At 33.2% G+C, this 23,162-nt stretch overlaps 1 protein-coding gene across 1 annotated transcript in view; it reads right to left on the bottom strand.

Moving 5' to 3' along the window:
* The window catches only part of LOC148957003 (uncharacterized), a 77,610-nt gene extending 57,203 nt beyond the window's left edge, over positions 1-20,407 (bottom strand). Inside the window, exon 1 of the mRNA XM_089092773.1 lies at positions 20,290-20,407. Coding sequence (XP_088948899.1) covers positions 20,290-20,407 — 118 coding nt within the window. The remainder of the gene's footprint in view (positions 1-20,289) is intronic.
* Between the last annotated feature and the right edge of the window lie 2,755 nt (positions 20,408-23,162).

The raw sequence follows: 23,162 nt of genomic DNA, 5'->3' as shown, positions 1-23,162 counted from the left end.
GTCTCTTACTACTCCAAAGAAGAAAAAGCCGTAGGCTTGTTCCTGTTTGTAATCAGAATTTACATAATCTGGGTTGTCAATCCGGGTTGCATTACTTACATTAAAGAACGAATTACATTAAATCTGGGTTGCAGCGGTTTCTAGCAACCTAGTAAGAGAGGATCACGCCCCATAGTAAAAACTTAAGTTACCTATAACTCCTGAAAGAAGATTCAGATCAAAATATAATAAAGAACGACCTCTTGCCTATACTAAATTTTATACGACACTTAATTATAGTATAGGTTAGTAATTCAAAAGATAGCATGGCACTGGCACATCGCAGAGAGTTTTTCAATAGCTCATTTTAAATGAAATTAATGGGGTTAAAAAGCTTTTGTAATTAAAACAAATTATTTTTATTACATTAAGACATTTTAATTATGTTCCTTAAGAAATCATCATAAGTAAAAAATTTCCCATACATTACATTAAAAGACGATCATTGGAATAGCATACCGCTGCATACATTAGACTTAGTTAGCTACTTGATTGCTTGAGGCTCGTCTCTTACTATTTCAAAGAGGAAAAAGCCGTAGGCTTTTTCTTGTTTGTAATGATATAGCATAAAACGAAACCCAAGTTGTAACTGACGTCATCCAGGTTGTTATGGTAAAGAATATCCGGGTTGCAGCGGTATAATAAAGAACGACCTCTTGCCTATAATAAATTTTATAGGCCACTTAACTATAGTATAGGTCTTTTTTTTCCAAATCCGGGTTGCAGCGTTAGCTAGCAACCTAGTAAGAGACGATCACGTCCAATGTTAAGAAATATAAAAATTATGTAATAAAGATCGAACTCTTCCCTATACTAACTTGCATAGGCAACTTCACTATAGTGAAGATTACAGTATTTATATTATACATCATTATAAATTATAAAAGGTTCGAATGTTCGAAGATTATAGAGTTAAAAATTTTCCCACACCGGGAATCGAACCCGGTCCTCCTAAGTGAAAGTTAACTATCCTAGTCCGGGTTGCAGCGGTAGCTAGCAACCTAGTAAGAGACGATCACCTCCAATGTCAAGAAATATAAAACCCCCCAACTCCTAAAAAAAGAGTCAGATCAAAACAAAAAGTACACCATTAGAACCGCCTTGTCCGAATCCTCTATAAAGGAAACTTACCTCCCTTTGGCTTGAATAACAAAGAAAATATATTGGCTTGAAAATCAAGAAAATTGACTTTTACCACGTTATTCTCCACAAACGGGATATTTTTTCTTTCCGCTTTTTCTTTCTGCTCAGCTAGCTGGGCACTGGAAAATCATAGAGAGCTGTATAATAGCTCATTTTAAAGGAAATTGCAACATCTAGTCACTTTTGTATTTAAAAATAAAATACTTTTTAAAGTAGAATCAATTTTGTCAAAAAAATTGCATTTTTGATGTATTTTCATACTGCAGTCTTTTCAAAGATATTTGAATTTTGAAGCAATAAAACAGTCCATGTAATGAACTCTATAGTAATAATAGCTACTTGTCTCAATAGTAACCGAAACTCCTGGAACCAAAATTTTCTTTTTTTTACAGTAAAGAACGACATGACCATGCTAACTGAAATAATCCATTTTACATTATCCGGGTTGCAGCGGTAGCTAGCAACCTAGTAACAGACGATCAAGTCCAATGTTAAGAAATATAAAAACCCTTAACTCCTGAGAAAAGAGTCATTTACATTAAAAGACGATCACTGAAATAACAAACTATTCCATACATTGGACTTAGTTAGCTACTTGATTGTTTGAGTTTCGTCTCTTACTATTTAAAAGAAGAAAAAGCCGTAGGCTTTTTCCTGTTTGTAATAATACATTAAAATTTACATTAAAAGACGATAACTGAAATAACAAACCATTCCATACATTGGACTTAGTTAGCTACTTGATTGTTTGAGTTTTATAATGAAGATTGAACTCTTCCAAATACTAACTTGCATACGCAACTTCACTATAGTTAAGATTACAGTATTTATATTATACATCATTATAAATTATAGAAGGTTCAAATGTTCGAAGATTATAGAGTTAAAAATTTTCCCACACCGGGAATCGAACCCGAGCCTGTTAAGTGAAAGTTAACTATCCTAGCCAATAGACCATATGGAAGCATAAAGAAGTATGATTTAAGAGCCATATGCATATTATTATTTCACCATACCAATTATAATAAGGCCAAAACAAAACTGTCGACATGCAACCTTACTTTTGACATTAGTAATCCGGGTTGCAGCGGTAGCTAGTCCGGGTTGCAGCGGTAGCTAGCAACCTAGTAAGAGACGATTACGTCCAATGTTAAGAAATATAAAAACCCATAGTTCCTAACAAAGGAGTCAGATCAAAACAAAAAGTACACCATTAGAACCGCCTTGTCCGAAACCCCTGTATAGGAAACTTTCTGTCCCTTGGCTTGAACAGCAAGGGAAATATATTGGCTTGAAAATCAAGAAAATTTACTTTAACCACGTTTTTCTCCCCAAACGGGATATTTTTTTCTCTTTTCTTTTTTTCCTTTTCCACAGATAGCTTGGCACTGGAACATCGTAGAGGGTTGTTCAATAGCTCATTTTAAAGGAAATTAATTGGGTTAAAAATCTATAGTAACTAAAATAAATTATTTCTAAAAGAGAATAAATTTTTCCACCAAAAACTGCATTTTTGATGTCTTTTCACACTGCAGTCTTTCAAACATAATCGTATACCAGCGGTAAGATTTGAACCCACGCCTCCGAAGAGACTGGTTGCTAACACCAGTGTCTTGGACCACTCGGCCAGGCTGCCTCTCATAAATAAATATATATATGAATTTGGGTTGCAGCAGTAGCTAGCAACCTAGTAAGAGACGATCAGTCCCATGCTAAGAAATATAACAAAACTCCTAAAAATAGAGTAAGATCAAAACGAAAGTATATCATTAGAACTACCTTGTCTGAAACCCTACTAGATAAATAATGAATGTCGTCATAGCTTTATATAAGAGCTATGACGTAAATAGAATCCGGGTTGCAGCGGTAGCTAGCAACCTAGTAAGAGACGATCACGTCCAATGTTAAGAAATATAAAAACCCATAGTTCCTAACAAAGGAGTCAGATCAAAACAAAAAGTACACCATTAGAACCGCCTTGTCCGAAACCCCTGTATAGGAAACTTTCTGTCCCTTGGCTTGATTATAATAAAGATCGAACTCTTCCCTATACTAACTTGCTTACGCAATTTCACAATAGTTAAGATTACAGTATTTATATTTCCGGGTTGCAGCGGTAGCTAGCAACCTGGTAAGAGACGATCACGTCCAATGTTAAGAAATATAAAAACCCATAGTTCCTAAAAAATTTACAATAAAAGACAATCATTGGTTATTACATTAAATACATAAAGGTCCGATACAGTTCAGTATAATTATAGTAAAGAACGAACTTTACCCATAGTAAATTTGCTACCATAGACTTTGCTGCTTTGTTCCTCGTGGTTCGTCTTTTATATTCCAATGAGAAAAAGTCAAAGGCTTTTTCCTGAATTTTATAGTATTTTTCTTCATTATTTTTTCGTTATCATTAATTTATTATTTCTTATTTTAATGGTCTTAATTTTTCTTTGTCTGCTCAATGTTACATTTGGGGAAAATTTTAAAGGGGGCAGTTTTCCAATGTAAATAATTTTCTGCAGTGGGGATGGGGGCAAGGGTTTTCAGGGAGAACCTCCCTAGAAATTATTCCCTCTTTTTATGGGTGATTTCAGGGAGTTTGGGGGGATTTTTCATAGTTCTTTACCCCTGCCCCAGATTTCGACATAAAGTTGTTTTGCATTTTCTTTGACAAATAATTTTTCGTTAATTTGCCCCCCCCCCTCAAAATAAAATGAACGGAGAAGAGTTGAAGAAAAATTATGAGAAAAAGCGAAATTGCTTTCCTGTACTTCCATGTTAAGAACTGTGCTTGAGGTTCATTCATTAAACCTTTTGAGGAGAACCGTCACGTTTTCTTAAGCCAATCAGGGGTGTAGTTCCAGCATTTTTATCTTGAGTAGTTTGTAAGAAATTATAGTACACACAGTAAGTTTTGAGGAGGAATCGAAAACTGAAAACTCGTTTCTACACTTTTTTTGGGCCTCCAAGTAGTTCAAGATACTATTTTAAAGATTAAAAACTAGAAAAATTAAAAAAGTCCTTGTCAAAATATCCGTTTCCCAAAAGATTTCCTTCAAATTCTGGACGAAACGAAAAAGGGAATGACGGATTTTGGAAAAAGCTAAAAACTATTAATTATATCGAAAAAAAAAGGGGACAACATATTGAACTAATAGATATTTACGATATTTAAGGGGGTACGCTGTAAATCCAAGTTAAAAAAAAATGGTCGCCGGATAAATTTCGCATTATCACATCTGGAACGATTCTAAATTCAGCCGACAAATATGTGCAACGTTTAAATTCTAATTAAATTCAATTTTTAATCTGCAAGTTCTAAACTGCTTTTATCTTTTTTAAATTTGAAAATTGAAAACCTTCCTCATCAAATAAAGGCACAGTAGATCATGTTAAAACTAAACAAGTGTTTTATTACAACTTGGTGCCATGCCACTGTAGTTGCCCCGGTGAGCTACATAACAGGGGCTGATGACACCGTCTCCACGGCTTGAGTGCAGTAGGTGCCGCAGGGCACTAGTTCTACACTAAGGGTATCACCATTTCTAAGGAGTTTGAATGTTCGGGAACAAAAAAAAAGAAAAAAAAAGAATACTGCTCTGCATCCTATATTTTCGTTGATCTAATATAGTTTTAACATGCTGATATTGTTTTTGAAACCAACGTTCAACTGGAAGCTTTAATTTTCTTGCAAATTTTTCTATGCTCATTGCTCATTTTTAAACATTTACCGATTATATTTTTGCAATTTCTTTTCATTTTGAAAGTTAATGATGATATTTCATTGTTTTTTTTTTCAGTTTGATCACATCAAGTTTTCAAGCGATGTTGATTCACAACTTTTGTCAAACTAACTTACAGGGCGGATTTCTAAATTCGTCTTGTATATTTAAGACAAACTATAATTTTGGAGACCACACTGCCACACTGCCTTTTCATGACGATAAATAAAGTTCAAATAGGGATAAAATAGGGATCAGTTTTACTACTGATAACGGTCACTGCATATGTGACCGAAATATCTGGTATTTTTGTGAATTTCTATCACTGTTATCATCATACAATAAAGAACGAACTGTTGCGTATACTAACTTGCATAGGCAACCGGGTTGCAGTGGTAACTAGCAACCTAATAAGAGACGATCACGTCTGATGTTAAGAAATATAAAATTACATTAAAAAATATAGTAAAGATCGACCTCTAGCTTATTTGAATTTTAAATTAAACGATTTTAATTCATTGTTAAATAAAGGATCGATATATTACTACTTAAGAACGACAAAGATGTAAATGTTCTCATTCTTTCCGGGTTGCAGCGGTAGCTAGCAACCTAGTAAGAGACGATCACGTCCAATGTTAAGAAACATAAAAACCCCTAACTCCTAGAAAAATAGTCAGATCAAAACAAAAAGTACACCATTAGAACCGCCTTGTCCGAAACCCCTATAAAGGAAACTTACCACCCTTTGGCTTGAATAACAAAGAATATATATTGGCTTGAAAATCAAGAAAATTGACTTTAACCACGTTATTCTGCACAAACGGGATGTTTTTTTCTTTCTTTTGTTTCCAGAGATAGCTTGGCACTGGAACATCGTAGAGAGTTGTTCAATGGCTCATTTTAAAGGAAATCTCTAGATCTAGCGCCTTTTGCACTTAATTTTTTTATTAATTATTTTTCACGAAAAACTTAATTTTGTATATTCAATATTGATCAATGACGTCATAGTCGTTGGATGTAGTACATAAAGGCTCGATCATCGAATTTAAGCTGAAACTAAGTAAAGGACAATTATGCCTCCATATATTCACAGTGATGTAAAAGATTTCCCATTACATCTGTAAGCTGTTCCACAGTTGCCGGTCCATACCTTGGAAGCTTTTCACTAAACATGCAACATTTCTTTTGGATATTACTATGAAGTTTTGCGAAAGCATCTCTAGCTGACTTTTCAACAAAATCTTTTTTTTCAGAGATAATTTTAATCTTTAATTTTGAATATTTTTTGTAATCACGGTAAAACATTCGTAAAATTTTTCTCAGTTTACAAAGATCATCCTGTGCGTTCTTTGCAGCTTGTGTAAACTGCAAAAATATCCATGGTATCCGAGCAATAGTTTGAATATTTCAATACAAGCTGGAAAAATACCTTAAAATGTTAAAATTAGTTTTATTTTTGGTTAGGTTCTAACTACCCGATGTGGGATTGACTATGTTTTTTCAGACCAAAAAATTACATTTTTTAATATATATTTTATTTTTCAGTTTAGAATCGCTAAAGTTATTATGTAAACTGCAAACTTATTTATGATATCTGAGCAATAATTTTAATCTTTTCATTCAAACTAACAAAATACCTGAAAATTTAAAAATTAGTTTTATTTTTTGTTAGGTTATGGATACCTGATACGAGTTATAAGAAGTGTTAATTAGAAGAAAATATTATTTCTTGTTTTGTAATAAGATGCCTTCTAAGCGAGTTATTATACGTAATCTAAAAAAACAGTACTATACAAAAAACAGAGACAACATCTTGGAAAGAAAAAAGCAAAGGTATTCAACTGACAAGGTGTATCGAGAAGTAATAATTGAGAGAGCAAAACAAAACAGCAAGATGTGTTATCATAATGATGAAGATTATAGACATGCGAAAATTGAGACTGCCAAACAAAAGAGTAAGGAACGGTATGATAATGATGAAGATTACCGAAACAAACATAAGAAAAAAGTTGCTACCAGAATAATGGGTAGATACTGGGGTGACAAAAGCTATAATGAAAAAATTAAATTCTCTGCGAGGCTGTACCGAAGATCGCATAAGGACAAAGGGAAAAATTACATTCAAAAATACAAGAAGATGGCAAAAATGCAGGCTGATCTTTGTAAATTGAGAAACATTTTACGCAAGTTTTATCGGGATCACGAAAAGTATTCAAAATTACAGATTAAAATTCTCTTTGAAAGAGCAGATGCTGTTGAAAAGTCGGCTAGAAATTCTTTGGCAAAGCTTCATAGTAATATCCAAAGGAAATGTTGTCAGTTTAACGAAAAGCATCCAAGGTATGGATTGGCAACTGTGGAACAGTTTATAGATGCAATGGAAAATTTTCGACAACACAGTGAATATACTGAGGCGTACTTCTTAGAAAATTCGTATATTAATTTTGGAAGGAGTAATTGCAGTCTATGTAGCAGCAATAAAAATATATATACAAGAATACCTATCAACAGCGAAAGAAAAGCAATGTTTTTCAATTATGGCGAAAACGAGCCTGTTAGGGTTATTAGTAAATGTGTTTGTAAGACTAATGATTTAGAACAAATTCCTGGAACACCGACTCAAGAAAAAAGCATTTCTAACTGTGTTTTAAACAGTTCGTTTAGTTCTACTGAATATTTGGCAAAAAATTCTCTGTGTAGTAGAACAAACTGTCCTGAAAAGTACGAGACAACTATTGAAAAATGCTCTAAAACTAGATCTGACAAGGAAATTATGATGGCTGAAGTCACCTATAGCAGTCTGAGTAAACATTCAAAACCAAAAATTGGGCAGCAGGTTACTTGGCAATGTCACCCTGATATCTGCAAGCTCTATCCGACGGATATTGAATTATGTCAAATTCTTTTTGATATCCTTGAAAATAATATAGCATTAAAATTTTCAACTGACAAATTGGTTAATTTCTACCTTGGCGGCTTGGATTATTGTGAAATCAATTACAGGGACACAAGAAAGCATGGGCATTCGTTTTACAATAAGGAATGAACTGAACCCATAGTAACTTAAGTGTTAAATCAAACAGTTCGTGGTCATAATAAAGAGTTGTGTAATGATTATTTTAAAGGAAACTGCGTTATATAAAAACATTTTTTAACTAACAAAATTAATTATTATTATATAACAAATTGTTACGATATGGTAAAAAACTAATTAAAATAAAAAACGACATTATAATAAAGAACGAATATTTTACCGATTATCTACTAATAACCATATATGACGTAATAAGTGACATGACGTAATATCTAAAACCTATTGTGTACTAATAACCATACATGACTTAATTAGCGACGTGACGTAAAATCTTTGAAAAGACTGCAGTATGAAAATACATCAAAAATGCAATTTTTTTGAGAAAATTGATTCTACTTTAAAAAGTATTATAATAAAGATCGAACTCTTTTTATACTAACTTGCATAGGCAACTTCACTACAGTGAAGATTACTGTATTTATATTATACATCATTATAAATTCTAAAAGGTTCGAATGTTCGAACATTATAGAGTTAAAAATTTTCCCACGCCGGGAATCGAACCCGGGCCTCTTAAGTGAAAGTTAACTATCCAAGCCACTAGACCGAATGGAACCATAAAGAAGTATGATTTAAGAACCATATGCATATTATTATTTCACCATACCAATTATAATAAGGCCAAAACAAAATCGTCGACTTGCAACCTTACTTTTGACACATCAGTTAAATCTTCATCAGACTTAAAAACTGTTTTGCTAGTTTTATTATATTAAAAGACGGTCACTGAAATAACAAACCATTCCATAAATTGGATTTAGTAAGCTACTTGACTTTTTGAATTTCATCTCTTACTGTTTCAAAGAAGAAAAGCCGTAGGCTTTTTCCTGTTTGTATTTATTGTTTAGTTACATTAAAGAACGATCTGTAGTCCATAGTAATTGATTATAATAAGAGACTAACCTCAAAGAATCAGGCAGCTTACAAAGTCCAATATATGGAAGGGTTTGTTCTTCTTGTTGTATAGTAAAGAGCGAACTCAAGCCCAGTTCTTCCAGAAGAGGAATCGAACCCCAATCTCCCGCGTAAAAAATGGATATGCATACAATTGTACCGTCAGAGACTCATTAAATAGAAGTTACATATATGACATGATAATAAATTTTTTAATACAAAAAAATATAATAGAGAACGACCTCTTGCCTATGCTAAATTTTGTAGGCCACTTAACTATAGTATAGGCTAGTACAGTTTTATTTAAATTCAATATATCAAAAATTATAATAAATATCCGGGTTGCAGCAGCAGCTAGCAACCTAGTAAGAGACGATCACGTCCGGTGTTAAGAAACATAAAAACCCAAAACTCCTAAGAAAAGACAGTTCAAAACAAAAAGTACACCATTAGATTACATTGAAAGACGATCATTGGAATAACTAACAATTGCATACATTGGAATTAGTTAATAAAGGACAAAAGGAAAAATTACATTCAAAAATACAAGAAGATGGCAAAATTGCAGGCTGATCTTCGTAAATTGAGAAAAATTTTACGCAGCGGTAGCTAGCAACCTAGTAAGAGACGATTACGTCCAATGTTAAGAAATATAAATTACACTAAAGAACGAACTTTCGTCCTTAGTAATTGAAGCATTATCTGTGTTTACATTAAAAGACAATCATTGGAATCCGGGTTGCAGCGGTAATGCTACTGGATAGAATTTAGGCTTGAGAGGACTTTCTACTGGTTCAAAAGTGAAGATAATTTACTTATAGATTAAATCAGACTCGACGATCACCCTAAACCATAGAAAAACATTTGATTGTTTTGATATTATTCAATAAATAAATGCCTGTACTGTCATAGTTAAGGGAAACATAGTTTCTGGAACAAAAATTATACCAAACAAAAACAAAAAAAAATGTAAGTAAACGAACAACGCATTGCAACACCATTTTAGTCCCTGTTTAATTAAGTATTAGACAAAGATATAATTAGTATATCTAAAAAAAAAGATAAAGCTTTTTAAACGACTAAAATGAAGAGGAAATCAATATCAATCTTAAAATATCATTATATTTGAGAACCATACGTTTCTTTTTTTTACTCTTTTGATCAGGTTCCCCGGAATTGTCAACATTAACCGTGCCAGTCTCCTTGTAAATTACGATTTTTAATTTTTCTAACGTTCGATCTATAAAAATAATGCTACTAAGACCTAATTACCGATTCACCAAGCTTCCCGATGCCAACAGTGCCACGGATACTCCCACTCTTTTCGAATATATTCTATGACTCCTTGTTTGAATCCACCTACAAAAATCCAATTTCCTTTAAATCTTTCTTTGTGATGTCCTCCAATGTCTGATAGGGATGACCTGCAGCTTGTTTTTAAAAAAGAAATGTATGCTCTAAACTTACTATTAAAGCACCTATAAGAATATATCACTATCCATAAATGCTTCAAAGAGATCAGTTCAACGTCATCGCGACAATACATCAAACATAGCTCTCTATTCGTCGTTCGGACGTCCCTGCAATAGGTAGTCCCGAAGAGTATAACCCTCTGAGCAGATTTCGTCGTCATAGATATGCCATGTATGAGCTCCAATGGTTCTTCTGATTGAGAATAGTGGAGACTATATAAGAGGAGCTGGTCAGCAAGGGAGGTTCCAGAAATACTTGACTAGTCAATCATATCAAGCTATTTTGTCTAATTTTTAAAGTACGATTCTTCTGCATGTCTTATGAACAGATGAGACTCCAATAACTGTAACTGTAAAGTCTCAAAGAACATAGGCTCTTTTAGACACTGCTGTCTGCGTATTTCTTGTCGAATATTTTATTTACATCTACAGCTCTGGTGATCGCAATTTGTAGTTTTATGTCTTCCACGCAATATCCTCTGATGAAAGGTAGTCAAAGCCATTTCAAGGCGGACTTGGAGTCTTTACCCCCCCCCCCCCGGAATGTTTATCCGACTCGTAAAAACTTAACCCATGTAAAAATTATTTTTATATAGGAGTCAAAAAAAAAATTGTGGTAACTCACATACAAGATCCAAAAAATTAGCTACAGCACCGAAGAGTTTGAATATTGTAGTAATAAACGGACATATACGACAAGTCAGCGTTCTCAAGTATAAACATACTTTAAAGATGTTGTCCGTATACATATTTTATTTGATCTCACTGAAGAGAAACAATTTGATTTGTCGGGATCATAGAATGCTTTACCAGGCAAATCAACTATTTGATATATTGGGAGACCATTTAAGCATCTAGCTATGATTTCGTTTCCTCTCTTTGGTTAAAAAGGAAAAAAAGTGAAGAGAATTAAGGAGACAAACTAAAGAAAAACTTACCATACTGCTCCAAAAACTGTTATTGCATCAGTTGCATGTTTCTTACAGTTATAGACCGAATATCTGTTATACATTCCCCAGATGCTAGTCATATATTTGGCACTGTATGCTGGAGCGCTCTCATCTTAAAAAAAAACTGTAGAAAAAAGAGTTCTTCAAAGGCAGAGTCTAGACTGGACCTTGGGTACGGATTTCTCTGTGGCCACCTCTTCTTCCATGATCCATTTAAAAAATAATATACACCCTCAGGACCTACATTAGTAAAAAAATAGAAACAGAAAAGACTAGCAACTCTGGGGATCGCAAATTAAGTACTGTGTTTCACTTGTTTACGTCTGTCCTTCCTTTTCGGGTTGTATGCAATTGCGTCAATTTTCTCAAACATTTTGAAGGCAGAGATATTTGGTTTTTGGTGTTCCATTGCGTAGAAAAACGAATATCAAAAGGAATTCTTGAATAGAATATTTGATAATAAATTAGATTTTAAAATATTTCTATCATATATCTCTACTTAAATTAATACCGCACAGGGCCACGGTAAGGTTAGGCCCTAGAAACGCCTCTTGATGATCCTGTGGGTAACCATACTCTAAATATGACAAAAATACAGTGCTCATTTCAATGAGTTCCTATTATTGTTGTATTGTAACCACAGCTGCAACCTAGTAAAGAGCGACCTTCGCCCCAATATAACCGAAAACTAAAAAATTAGTTTTTAAATAGATGTTCAAAATTTAAAAGAATTGCCACTTGACACTGATAAAGGGGTCGTAAATATATCAATGTTAAACTTAAAATCAATGATATATTAAATCTCTTGAAGTTTTAATAAAGAGAATGAAAGATCCTAAAAACAGTATAAGAGAAAACTAAAAATTATACGAGAAGATCCATAATTGTTGATACTTGTAAGCTAGAAGATACCGTAAACCATTTTATTCTATGACTGAATTACTCCCTTATATTTGTAACAAAGTTATCTGTAACTTTTCCTCTTTTTTTGCTAGATTAAACAAGGAACGAACCCATTACTTGCAAGTTCGTTAACGGATACAATTGATTCTTTTATCTAACTACCCGCGGTTTTGTTAGAAATAAATTAAAATGTATTTTTTTAAAAATAACTGAATATTCTATAGCTTTTTTTCCATTGATACCGTAACAAATGGTGAATAGGAAATGCTATTCCTGGTAACTAGATATACATACAAATGTTTTACGTAGAAACCCTAATACCAAAAATTCTGAATTATCTACTGCAGACAAGCAATACTTCAGGGGTTAGAGAAAATGACAGAAAAAAAAAATGATAAGAAAAATAAAGTAATATCTTAATCAGAGTTATTAGATAGATGAAAACTTTCTACAAAAAATATCATACAATATTAAGATATGCAATTGTAATTATGAAGGTTAATTTAGAATAATATAAAATATTTTTAGATGAATGAAAGAAAGATGAAAGATCGAAAAAAGTAAATAAAATTAGTTGATAACAAAAAAAGAATAGATATTGAAGCAATAAAAAATGTCAAGAAGAATTCAAAGAAAATCCTAAGAAAGCGCAATAGCTTCAAAAAAATGGGCCAGGACATACTAGGCTAGATCTAACATTTATGTTTTTAACAATATTTGAAAGATCAAAGGAAACATCTGGCTAAAAATAATTTAAAATAATTTAAGATATAATAAAATTCATTCTTCGAAGAACAACCAATTTTTGTAATTTTTTTTTGTAAGAAACAAGAAGCAGGGATAAATAAGAAATTAATGTTTGGGTAGGCACTAATAAAAACTAGGCACTCCATTTGTAATTCCTACCCTCCTCTCCCCCTACCTTGTAATTAGTGTAATTTTAGACCTTATAAAATTTCAGACCTTCATAAACCCCCCCCCCTTGATCTTCCCCTGAACAAATGCTCCATATAACACCAAAAATATTTTAATATAAAAACAACAAGGTAATAAAATAAAACAAGTGCAAAGGGCTGTTCAAACTCCAGAATCTTTAGCACTGTTTAATAAATTACGCACTCTAAACTTGGTATACATCGTTCCAGTTCGAGTGGGTAACGATGGCATTTCTTACATCATTTGTAAACATTGTGGGGTTTCCAGAACTCGTATAATTTATTTTTAAATCTTTACTTAAAAATTTCACTTTATTAGTTTTTTTAAATAAAAGTGAGTTAAAAAATACGCTTCAGTGGTTACATATGACATAAAAAAAAATCATAAAAAGAGTGTCTAAAAAAGTAAGTGCTACAGACTAAGATGTTTTACCCACTGTTTTAAATTCTTTTAATTGCTGAATCAAGAACTTTTTGCTCTAGATATTTTATTATTAGCAATAAGATGCTATAAATAGTAGGTTGACCTTTTCAAATGCAGCAGGAATTGGACCCAAAGATTCGGACCCAAAAATCTAAACTTAAAATATATGATGCAACAGGGGGATAGTCTTACCCAGAAATGTCTAAAAAGGATTGTCCATTAATACACTTTTTGAAAACCCCCTTGCAAAGACTAAATACGGGTATATCAATGTTTTACCTTATGTGCAAAAGGGTTTTATTTTTTACTATTTTACTATTATCAGGTTTGAATTTTTATGTGTACTATTGTTTGCCTTTGAATTGAAATAGTATCCCAGGATCCTTTGAATTTTTTTTGTGGTCCTCCTTTTCAACTGCGGCCTTCAGCATATTAAATAAAAAAAACAAGTTTTTTAACTGAAAGTAGGGAACAACATTTAATCGTAAAACGAACAGAAATTATTCCGAATATGAATGGAGCTGTCCTCTTCTCAACGCCTCGTTCTTTACGCTAAAGTTTTTTATTGTTTGAAAAAATAAAGTTACGAGACAAAGTCAAACTTTAGCGTATAGAAAAAGGCGTTGAGGAGGGGACAGCCCCTTTCATATACGGCATAATTTCTGTTCATTTAATGTTTTAATGATGCTCTTTACTTTCAGTTTAAAAAACTTTTTTTTTTGTTTAATTTCTGATCGTTTTTTAGTTAATGAAACTTTTATTTTTGCTCACCTTCATTGAATAAGTAAACAAAATTTGCATAAAAATTTTACTTTTCTTTTGCTAAATGGATGTCTCTAAATTTAGTTATGACGTAATTTACAAATTAACTTACGTAACTAACTTCTATATTCGTAAACTTTTCTTCTAGCGAAAAATACAAAGTTGCAGATTTTTGCCGATATGAGCTTGAAACCTATGTAATAGAGTTTTCTGATACGCTGAATCTGAGGGTGTGATTTTCATTAAAGTTCTTTCACTTGTAGGGGATTTTCCCCCCCTCTTTAAAAAATCAGGCACATTTTCTCAGGCTCGTAGCCTTTGATGAGTAATACTAAACTTAATAAAATTTACATATTTAGAATCAGCATTATTCACCCATTCTTTTGATACATTTATTAACATCAAAATTCCGTTTTTAAAAGTGTCGATCACTATTGAGCCATATTGCTTGTTTTGTTATTGTTTTTTTTATTACGTATATGTTATAACGTATATGAGGGGGTTCTCCCCTAAGTCAATACCTTGCTTTTTACGTTAAAAGTTAAAAAAAAATTTAATTCACTAGCCCCTGAATCAAAACGGCCGTTTAGTTAGAATAGATAGCTCTTATTAAAGCATTAAAAAAAACTGTCGCTTCAAGAGTGAGTCATGGACTGGGGAGAGAACCCCCTCATATACGTTATAATTTCTGTTCGTTTAAAGTTCAAATGTTGCTTCTTATTTTCAGTTGAAAAAAACTTGTTTTTTTTTAATTTAGTTTCTGATGGTTTTTTTAATAATGTTTGGAAATCCATCGCCCCCTTCATAGAAATGTCCCCTACGCCAAAGAAACTACCTCCACAGAAAGATTCTCCCAAGTAGCCCCCTCCTCCAACCCCATCCTCCAGAAAAAAAAATCCTTCCTGAAAATGTCTGTATACTTCCCAATAACCAATAAATAATGCTGGCACGTCCGGCGCCCCCTTCATGGCACTTTCCCTTCCCCCATGAAAACTTACTTCATGGACAGATCCTGCAACGTAACCCCGACCCACCCACCCCCCTCCCTACCAGAAAAAAAACTCCTGAAAACGTCTGTATACTTCCCAATAACCAATACTATATGTTAACATTGGGTAAAGTTCATAACTTTTAGTCATCCCCCCGGGGACCTCGGGGGACTTAATCATCCTAAAAGTCATATTTTATCATATTTTCTACCATGTTGAACAAAATGGCTATCTCAAAATTTTGATCTGATGACTTTGGGAAAAAAATTAACGTGGAAGGGTGCCTAGTTGCCCTCTATTTTTTTTGTCACTTTAAATGAGCACTAGAACTTTTAATTCCCGTTCCAATGACTTCTCCCACAATAACCTAGGACTACGGGGTCAATACAATCACCCCTGGAAAAAAAAAACAAAAACAAAAACAGACGCACCTGTTATCTTTCTTCTGGTAAAAAATCAAAAAATCCATATTTTTGTAGATATGAGCGTGAAACCTCTATAGTAGGGTCCTCTGATGCGCTGAATATGATGGTGTGATTTTCATTAAGGTTCTATAATTTTTAGGGGGTCTTTCCTATTTTTGAAAATCAGCCAAATTTTCTCAGGCGCGTAACTTTTGATGGGTAGCACTAAACTTGATGAAAGTTATATATTTGAAATCAGCATTGAAATCTGATTCTTTTGATGTAACTATTGGTACCAAAGACCCGTTTTATAGAGTTTTCGTTACCATTAAGCTAGGTGGAGCATTATTGACAGTTCATTACCCCGAACGGTTTGATTGGTATGCACACTCTAAGCTACATGAGCTCCACGAGGCATTGGCATTTTTGGCAGTCTCTACAAACATGTTCGTGTCAAGTTTGTTTGTCAGTAATACACAGACCAGTTGTTATAAATAAACTTTGGGATAAAAACACAAACATTAAAAGCAACAGCATCAATAAATTACCCTGTTAGAAAATTTTTAATTTGAAAAATATTAAACTTTCATTCGTAAACTTTATAATAGAAGAGTCAGGGTGACGATTTAAGTGATAATCTTTAGAAATTAGAAAAGATACAAGCTTGGGACAGCAGTTTTTCTATATGGTGATTTAAATTTTCTGATTCTCTAGAATAAGTAAGGATAGATTAGACCTAACACAGCTTAATATACTGTCCAAGGGACCCAGACACGGATACACATAATTTGTTCATTTGCTATCACCAGGTATCGCAAAGCGGTATTTATCAGCTACTGTTAAATATCTAAACCGTTTTGTTGTGGAGTTGAATGTGGGGGGAAGGTGCAGAGGTGATTATATGCGTACAACAGCTTATAATTCGGTTATTTACTCCCCTAATTTAGCCAATAATGTAATAACTTTTAGTAACAACTATCTTATTTGAACCATATATTTATTGTGAAATACGAGTTAGAACCAATTTTAATGTGATACCTTCACATCTAAAGGGAATGTTCTGGCCACAATCTTGTATCCATATTTGACAAGTAGGAGGGGAGGGGAAAGCATTTCTAATAATAAAATCGAAACCTAACGTTAAATACAAAGCATGCCATTTCTTCCCCTAAACAAAAAAAATAAAAGTTTAATTATTTTAAATACACTGACAAACCTCGGTTTGCAGTCCAAGTCCCTATTGAAAGAAACCCGTTTGACTAGTTTCTTAAGCATCTTCCATATAAAATATATCGCGTGGGTTCCAGATAATTCAATTGTACCAACTTCCTTACCTATTTACTATTTATAAACCTATATGCGTTTAAATTTTTAACATTATTTTTTAATGGGCGGCTACTTTTTTAACACACTAAATAGCCTCATTGTTCTGGGAAGGCGCCAGAGCATCAACACATCAGGACCACTACCGTCAGGACATTGACAAAATCCGTCACAACATCAACAGTCATAGCATTGACACGTCAGGACATAGACAGTCACAATCGCTACCCATCAGAACATCGACAGTCATAACATCAACAGGTCAGTTCATACAGACATAACAGTCATAACATATTGACAGTCATAACATCAACAAAATCCGTCATAACATCGACAATAAATCCGTCAGAAAATTAAGAATAAATCAGTCATAATATTAATAGTCAGATACTTGACACTTCATTACATCGACAGTCACAATAGCTACACGTCAAAACAGTGACAGTCATAACGTCCACCCTTCAGTATATTAACAGTCACAATTGCTACCTATGAAGACGTCAACAGTCATAACATCAACACGTCAGTTCATCGACAGTAACAATGTCGATGTCCAACAGTTATGACTGTTGATGCTCTGATGTGTCATTGTTCTCACGGATTTTCCTTGTCGACGAAATGACATTTAGTACTTGTGACGGTTGTTCGAAATGGTAACATCTCCTTTGTTCCATCCTAGTCATTGTACTTCTTTTCAGACGGCAATAGTTCTTAGTCCATTCTTCTTTGAAATATCTCCATAGGCTAGGCTAGACTAATTCATCTAGGCACCATAGAAAACCAAACTAGGCCTAGGGACAATCAGACGGAAGGGTAAATGTATAGGCTAGAGGCTATTGAGAAGAAAACATTAAGAAAATACTTTTCTATTTCATCAGAGTTGATTCAATTCACGGGTACACAGGTTAAAATAATATAGATGCACTGGCAGCATGCATGAGAAATATACAATTTAAGCTAAATAGTTCTATATTAAGAGGGGTTGGGGGAAAATGAAAGTGGAGCTGTAGTAAACTATTCTTTTTAGGAAAATAAATCCACAATCATTTTACATGCGATAAAGCACGAATTGATTTCTGAATATACTTCCTACTCAAAGGCCCTTACTTCGCATATTTACAAAGGGAAGACACTCAGTAGCAACTGTAATGCCCATGCCACATCATAGTCACATCTATAAATAAAGAAAGCCAAATACCATGAATGACATGGCAATTTTCTTGATTTTACATTACACTTGTATTTTAAAAGCAAAAAAATTTAAATTGCAAGAAATTAGTTTACTGAGTTTGCACCAACAGTAATTTGTGTCCAACTGATCTGTATTACTGACAAGTTCCCTTTAATTTTATCAGATTGATTTCCCATATAGAAAACTCATTGTTATAAATTTCAATCTTGTCTTTAAACTTGTGCATAAACCCTTGACCCTGATTGGTCAGACAAGAAATGTATGCTTGAAATTTGAGAAAGGATCAACTAGAAAAAATACAAACGGCAAAAGTAAGTGGTGGTGTAGTCGTGTGTAATTTTGATTTTATCGAAAAGTGTGACTATAATGTAGCACAGGCATGAGACTACTGTATGTATTTTTTATGATAAGTGACATTTTAAGTTCTCTGTGGAACAATCTTTTCATATTCATTGCATTAGTAAAATCCTACTTTAGCTACTATTGGCTATCCTGGAAAGGGGCTAGGTTAGGTAGATGAAACTTTCAGGGAAAGGTCTACACGCTACGTTATGTGTCAGGAAGATATCATGAAGTGCATACCTCCATTCCTTCTCCCTCTACAATGTCCTAACCTTTGATGGCCTTTAAAAATATGTGCGTTATAAAGGTGAAACCTTGAAAAACAGTACTTCTTCTTAAATGATGCATAAGAGAATTGGGTAATTGGGCACTATATGGACCTTTACAAGGAAACTAGTCACAAAAGAACCGCAGATTCAATAGACTACGAGAGTAATGCAATGTAAAGTGTGGTTGTCCTGGCATTTCTAAAATTTAAATTGTTGTTTTTGGGGGTTTAGAGGAGGAGGAGACCTAGGTTAGGCTAGGTTACGATATTTAATTTATGCTATGCTGTATTGCTCCCCCCCCCCCAAGGTACCCGCATAAACATGATGGAGTAGAGCAACAATCCAGCCAAGTAAGAGACTATACCCATTTGTACAATAACGGGCATAATACCAGCACTGTTTTCCAATGTTGTAAAAAAAGACAAATCTCATCCCAGCCAACGAGACACTTGTCTTTAGAATTTGGGAGTTAGTTGCCCTGTCCCTATGTAGAAAATCCATTCAGTGTTTAGAAATGAATAGAAATTTCAAAAAATAGATCGGTTCTCGTGTAGGTACAATAAATGGTATTATAAACTGGGTTTATTTAAATGAACCACAAAAGACCACACCTTTCTTTGTTTCTGAAGCAAGAGTCAGGTCGGACGAATAGCCACTTCTATATCAATATGATGAAAAGGAAAAATAGTGAGGTTCTAGCTTAGCCATATTTTTTTTCATGTTTTCGCCCACAAAGGAAGGGATCTTGTTGTCATTATTTGCTAATCAAGAAAAGCCACTAAAACGCATAAAAAATAGCAAGGCTTAACGGAACTATTGAATAAGTTTCATAGGAAGAAATAGTCAATTTCCAAGGCTGGTATCACCAGCTATGCTGTTAAATAGAAGAAGAAGAAGAAGCTATAATACCACTAGCTAGTGATATACAATTTTAAACTGTATATTACAATATAAAATTGTTTAAATTGTGTATAAATTTGCTTTAGTATTGCTTGAATTGGAGAACAAATAATCATTATATGAACTCTGGAAATCCAGTTAATGTCTCTGTACAACAAAGTTCTTCAAGCTATGACACACAGTTTAAAAATAGTTTATATTTCTAATACTCTCAAGATAGCTTTACTTTGAACATGTTTACAATTCTTCATAAAAAGTCCCTAAATTCTTAATTTTTATAGTGTGAATTGGCCTTGAACACAATATTAGAGTGCTTACTTTTATTGTAAACAAACTCTTATATTATCAGCTGTTTTAGTTAAGCAGATGAGATTGAGTAGATTGAAAGAAAATGTGACTAGAATTCATTTTGCGTAATCGAATGACTTGATAATCGGCAACACTTAATTTAAGAAGCCATGCCTCGGTTCATTGATTGAGATGTCCAAGACTGTTTTGTTGCAAAAAATCATTATTACATTGAAGAACTTACATTCATTTTCATTATATTTGATTATAGCTAACCACTTTGGGAGAAGTTTGCAAAGTGTCATCTCGTCAATAGCAAAAGTCTTAGAAAAAGCTAGATTGAGGCATTTCAAACTGGACATATTATGAACACGCAGCAAAAAGTTTATACAGAATATACACTAAAGAGTTTTGTATTTTATGTCTCTATGACATGCACCAAAAAGTCGGCTCCTGTGGCTGGTAGTGTTGTTCTTTTATGCTTATGGTTATCATCGTCCGACTTAATCACGTTATTCGATGATTTTTTTTTTGCGGTCCGGGATTTTTTTTTTTGTGTCTGGTTTTTGTGATATTTTTTTGTAAAAAAAAAAACGGGATTTTTGCTTAAAAAAATATTTTTGATTGAAAATATATGTTCAAAGAATTGTTCTTTTATTAAAATAATTTATTACTAACGGCATCACTATTATTCCCTGGTTTTTTTTTTGTCATCTGGACATGCTCGATGAGTCTATTACGCTGGGGCAACAATTTATTTGTTTGGGATTTGACTTTTGAAAATTCGACTCCAATGTTACAACAAGTGGCAAATTCAGAACAAAAACATTCATTTGAGTTCTTGACATCATTTCGAGAGCCTCAAATGTATTCAGAAATCTAGGGAAGAGGAAGCTATAAATACCATCGGAAAACTTATCATACTCATCTCCAGTATCTTTTTAGTTCTGGTTTATGCAGATAACACTTTGCGAAAAGTTGGTTTTATAAAGTAATGAAGAAGTGATTGCAAGCATTTTGTGATATTCTAAGATTTCTGCATGCTTCAGTAGTTTGGGATCAATATACTTAGTTACTCGTATGTGGCGTTTGTAGAAATTACATCAATTATTATAGTGTATCACTCTGATTGCTATTAAAGTATTCACCGTATTTTTCTCATACTTTCAGATCTTTACAAGCTCATAATATTGCACACAGCGCTTAAGTTCTACGTTTTGAAGAATTTGGATGATATAAACTAATACTAATTTAAATTGTGCATTTAACTTATGTTCTCTAAGACGAATTAGTATTTATTTGTGTGCTAACAGATCATAGTTTCATTTACTGGAGCTCAATTTTCTTGTTTCTTAGGGTCGCCTGTTAATCTCTGATTACCGAAATGAATGCTTACTCTTTTCAATAATTACTAAAAAAGGAAGTTTTTTTTTTAGTTGGTTTATTCCCTTAGAGCTGTTTACTAATAACTCGGTAGCAAGAGTTTTTTCTGACTTTTGCCTTATATTTTTAATTAAAATAACCAAAGGCCGGGTTTAATACCAAGAAAGTTGGATTCTAAGTACCCAGACTTGGGAAAAAGGGGTCTTTTTTTTGTACATATCCTTTTGAGTGAAAGCAGCAGATTCCTTTTTTTTTATACAATGAAGAATCCGTGAAATAAATCTTTGACTGATATCTAGTTTATTTTCTCATGATTTAGTACGTGGGTCACTATGGTAGCATTGTTAGTAAGGTTGGGTATTTGTATTTCAAGACGAGGCTTTTGTAAGTAGACCAATAACTATTTTATTCGGCACTAGCCTGGTAAAACTTTTGCTGAACATAAAATCAGGTATCGTAATACGGACAAGGACGTATGGAAATGTGATACAAAGCAACTTTTACAACTTGCCGAACTATATTGAATATTACCGCGTCCAGACTATCCATTTTCTTGAAAATGTGCTGAAAATCTGGATATGTTGAAATGTCTTCCGTTCCGTTTTTCCGTTTTCTGTGAATGAATAATCAGAGGTTAAGAAAACGGAAAACGGGATGGACGTGATAGCACAGATAGCTTTTCTGGAAAATGCCAGAAGAAGGAGACAATTAGACACGATAAGTGCTAGATAAAAATAGTTGTCTAAGATGGTTTTCACTAGAAAAAAGCAAATTGTATAGCTGATTATTTATATTCGTTTTTATCAATTTTTTTTTATGAACGCCGACTCTGTTATTGGGATGGATAACGTTTTATAAATATTTAACAAAGAAAAAATGTTTTTGAAAACACAGATAAGTCATAAATACTATAACCTTTTTAGGCTTTACGTCAATAATCCATAGATAAACTTAAAGTGCACTCGGTATACAGAGCGTTACTTCAAGTTTTCTGTGTAGCATTCAAATAACGATTAAACACAGATGTTCCTACTCGTTTTTTTGGACCTGTAATTTGTAGTTCTCGCAGAAATGACCTTTTGCAAATTTTGTTAATACTCCAGTACGTTTATACGTTAAAATAATACTGGTACTATTGAAGATCAGTTGTTAGTTACAACTAAATATCCTGTTTCAGTGTACTTCATATTACATTCCTTGATTTTACGTCATCACTGTGAAATCCTATTATATAAAATACAAACAGTCATGGTTCATTGTATAGGCCTTTTTAAAAATTTCAGTTTGGTTAATACTAATGAAATAAAAAAAATAAGATGAATATAAAATAATTTAGAAACAAATTTGTGCTATATATTTGTTTGTTAGGGGGGTGGGGTGGGTTTTGGACGGAGCATAAGTTAAATACGTAACCTAACCTCGATGCCTTTTCCCCCCCTAAACCCCGAAAAACAATCATTTAAAAATCGTAATTGCAATAACAACCACACGTAACCTAGCATTCATGCAGAATAATGTCTTGAACTAAACTATTTGATGGGTTTTTGGTGACTGATGACCTGGAGAAGGCCCATACACCGCGACGGTACCCAAAAAACTGTATTCCGGGATTTTTTCGAAACTTCGGATTTGTTTGTGGAAGAAAAATTGGGATTTTATTTTTGAGCTGATAGCAACCCTTCTTGTACTATCTTTTTCGTTAAGAGTTTCCGGAAGCCATTCTTTTTTCACTAG

This window comes from Artemia sp. Qi Xiang Cuo, chromosome 1 (genome assembly GCF_049724085.1).
Source record: "Artemia sp. Qi Xiang Cuo chromosome 1, ASM4972408v1, whole genome shotgun sequence".
NCBI lineage: Eukaryota > Metazoa > Arthropoda > Branchiopoda > Anostraca > Artemiidae > Artemia > Artemia sp. Qi Xiang Cuo.
The sequence above is the reverse complement of the archived record's forward strand: the minus strand, read 5'-3'. Positions and strand labels throughout refer to the sequence as shown.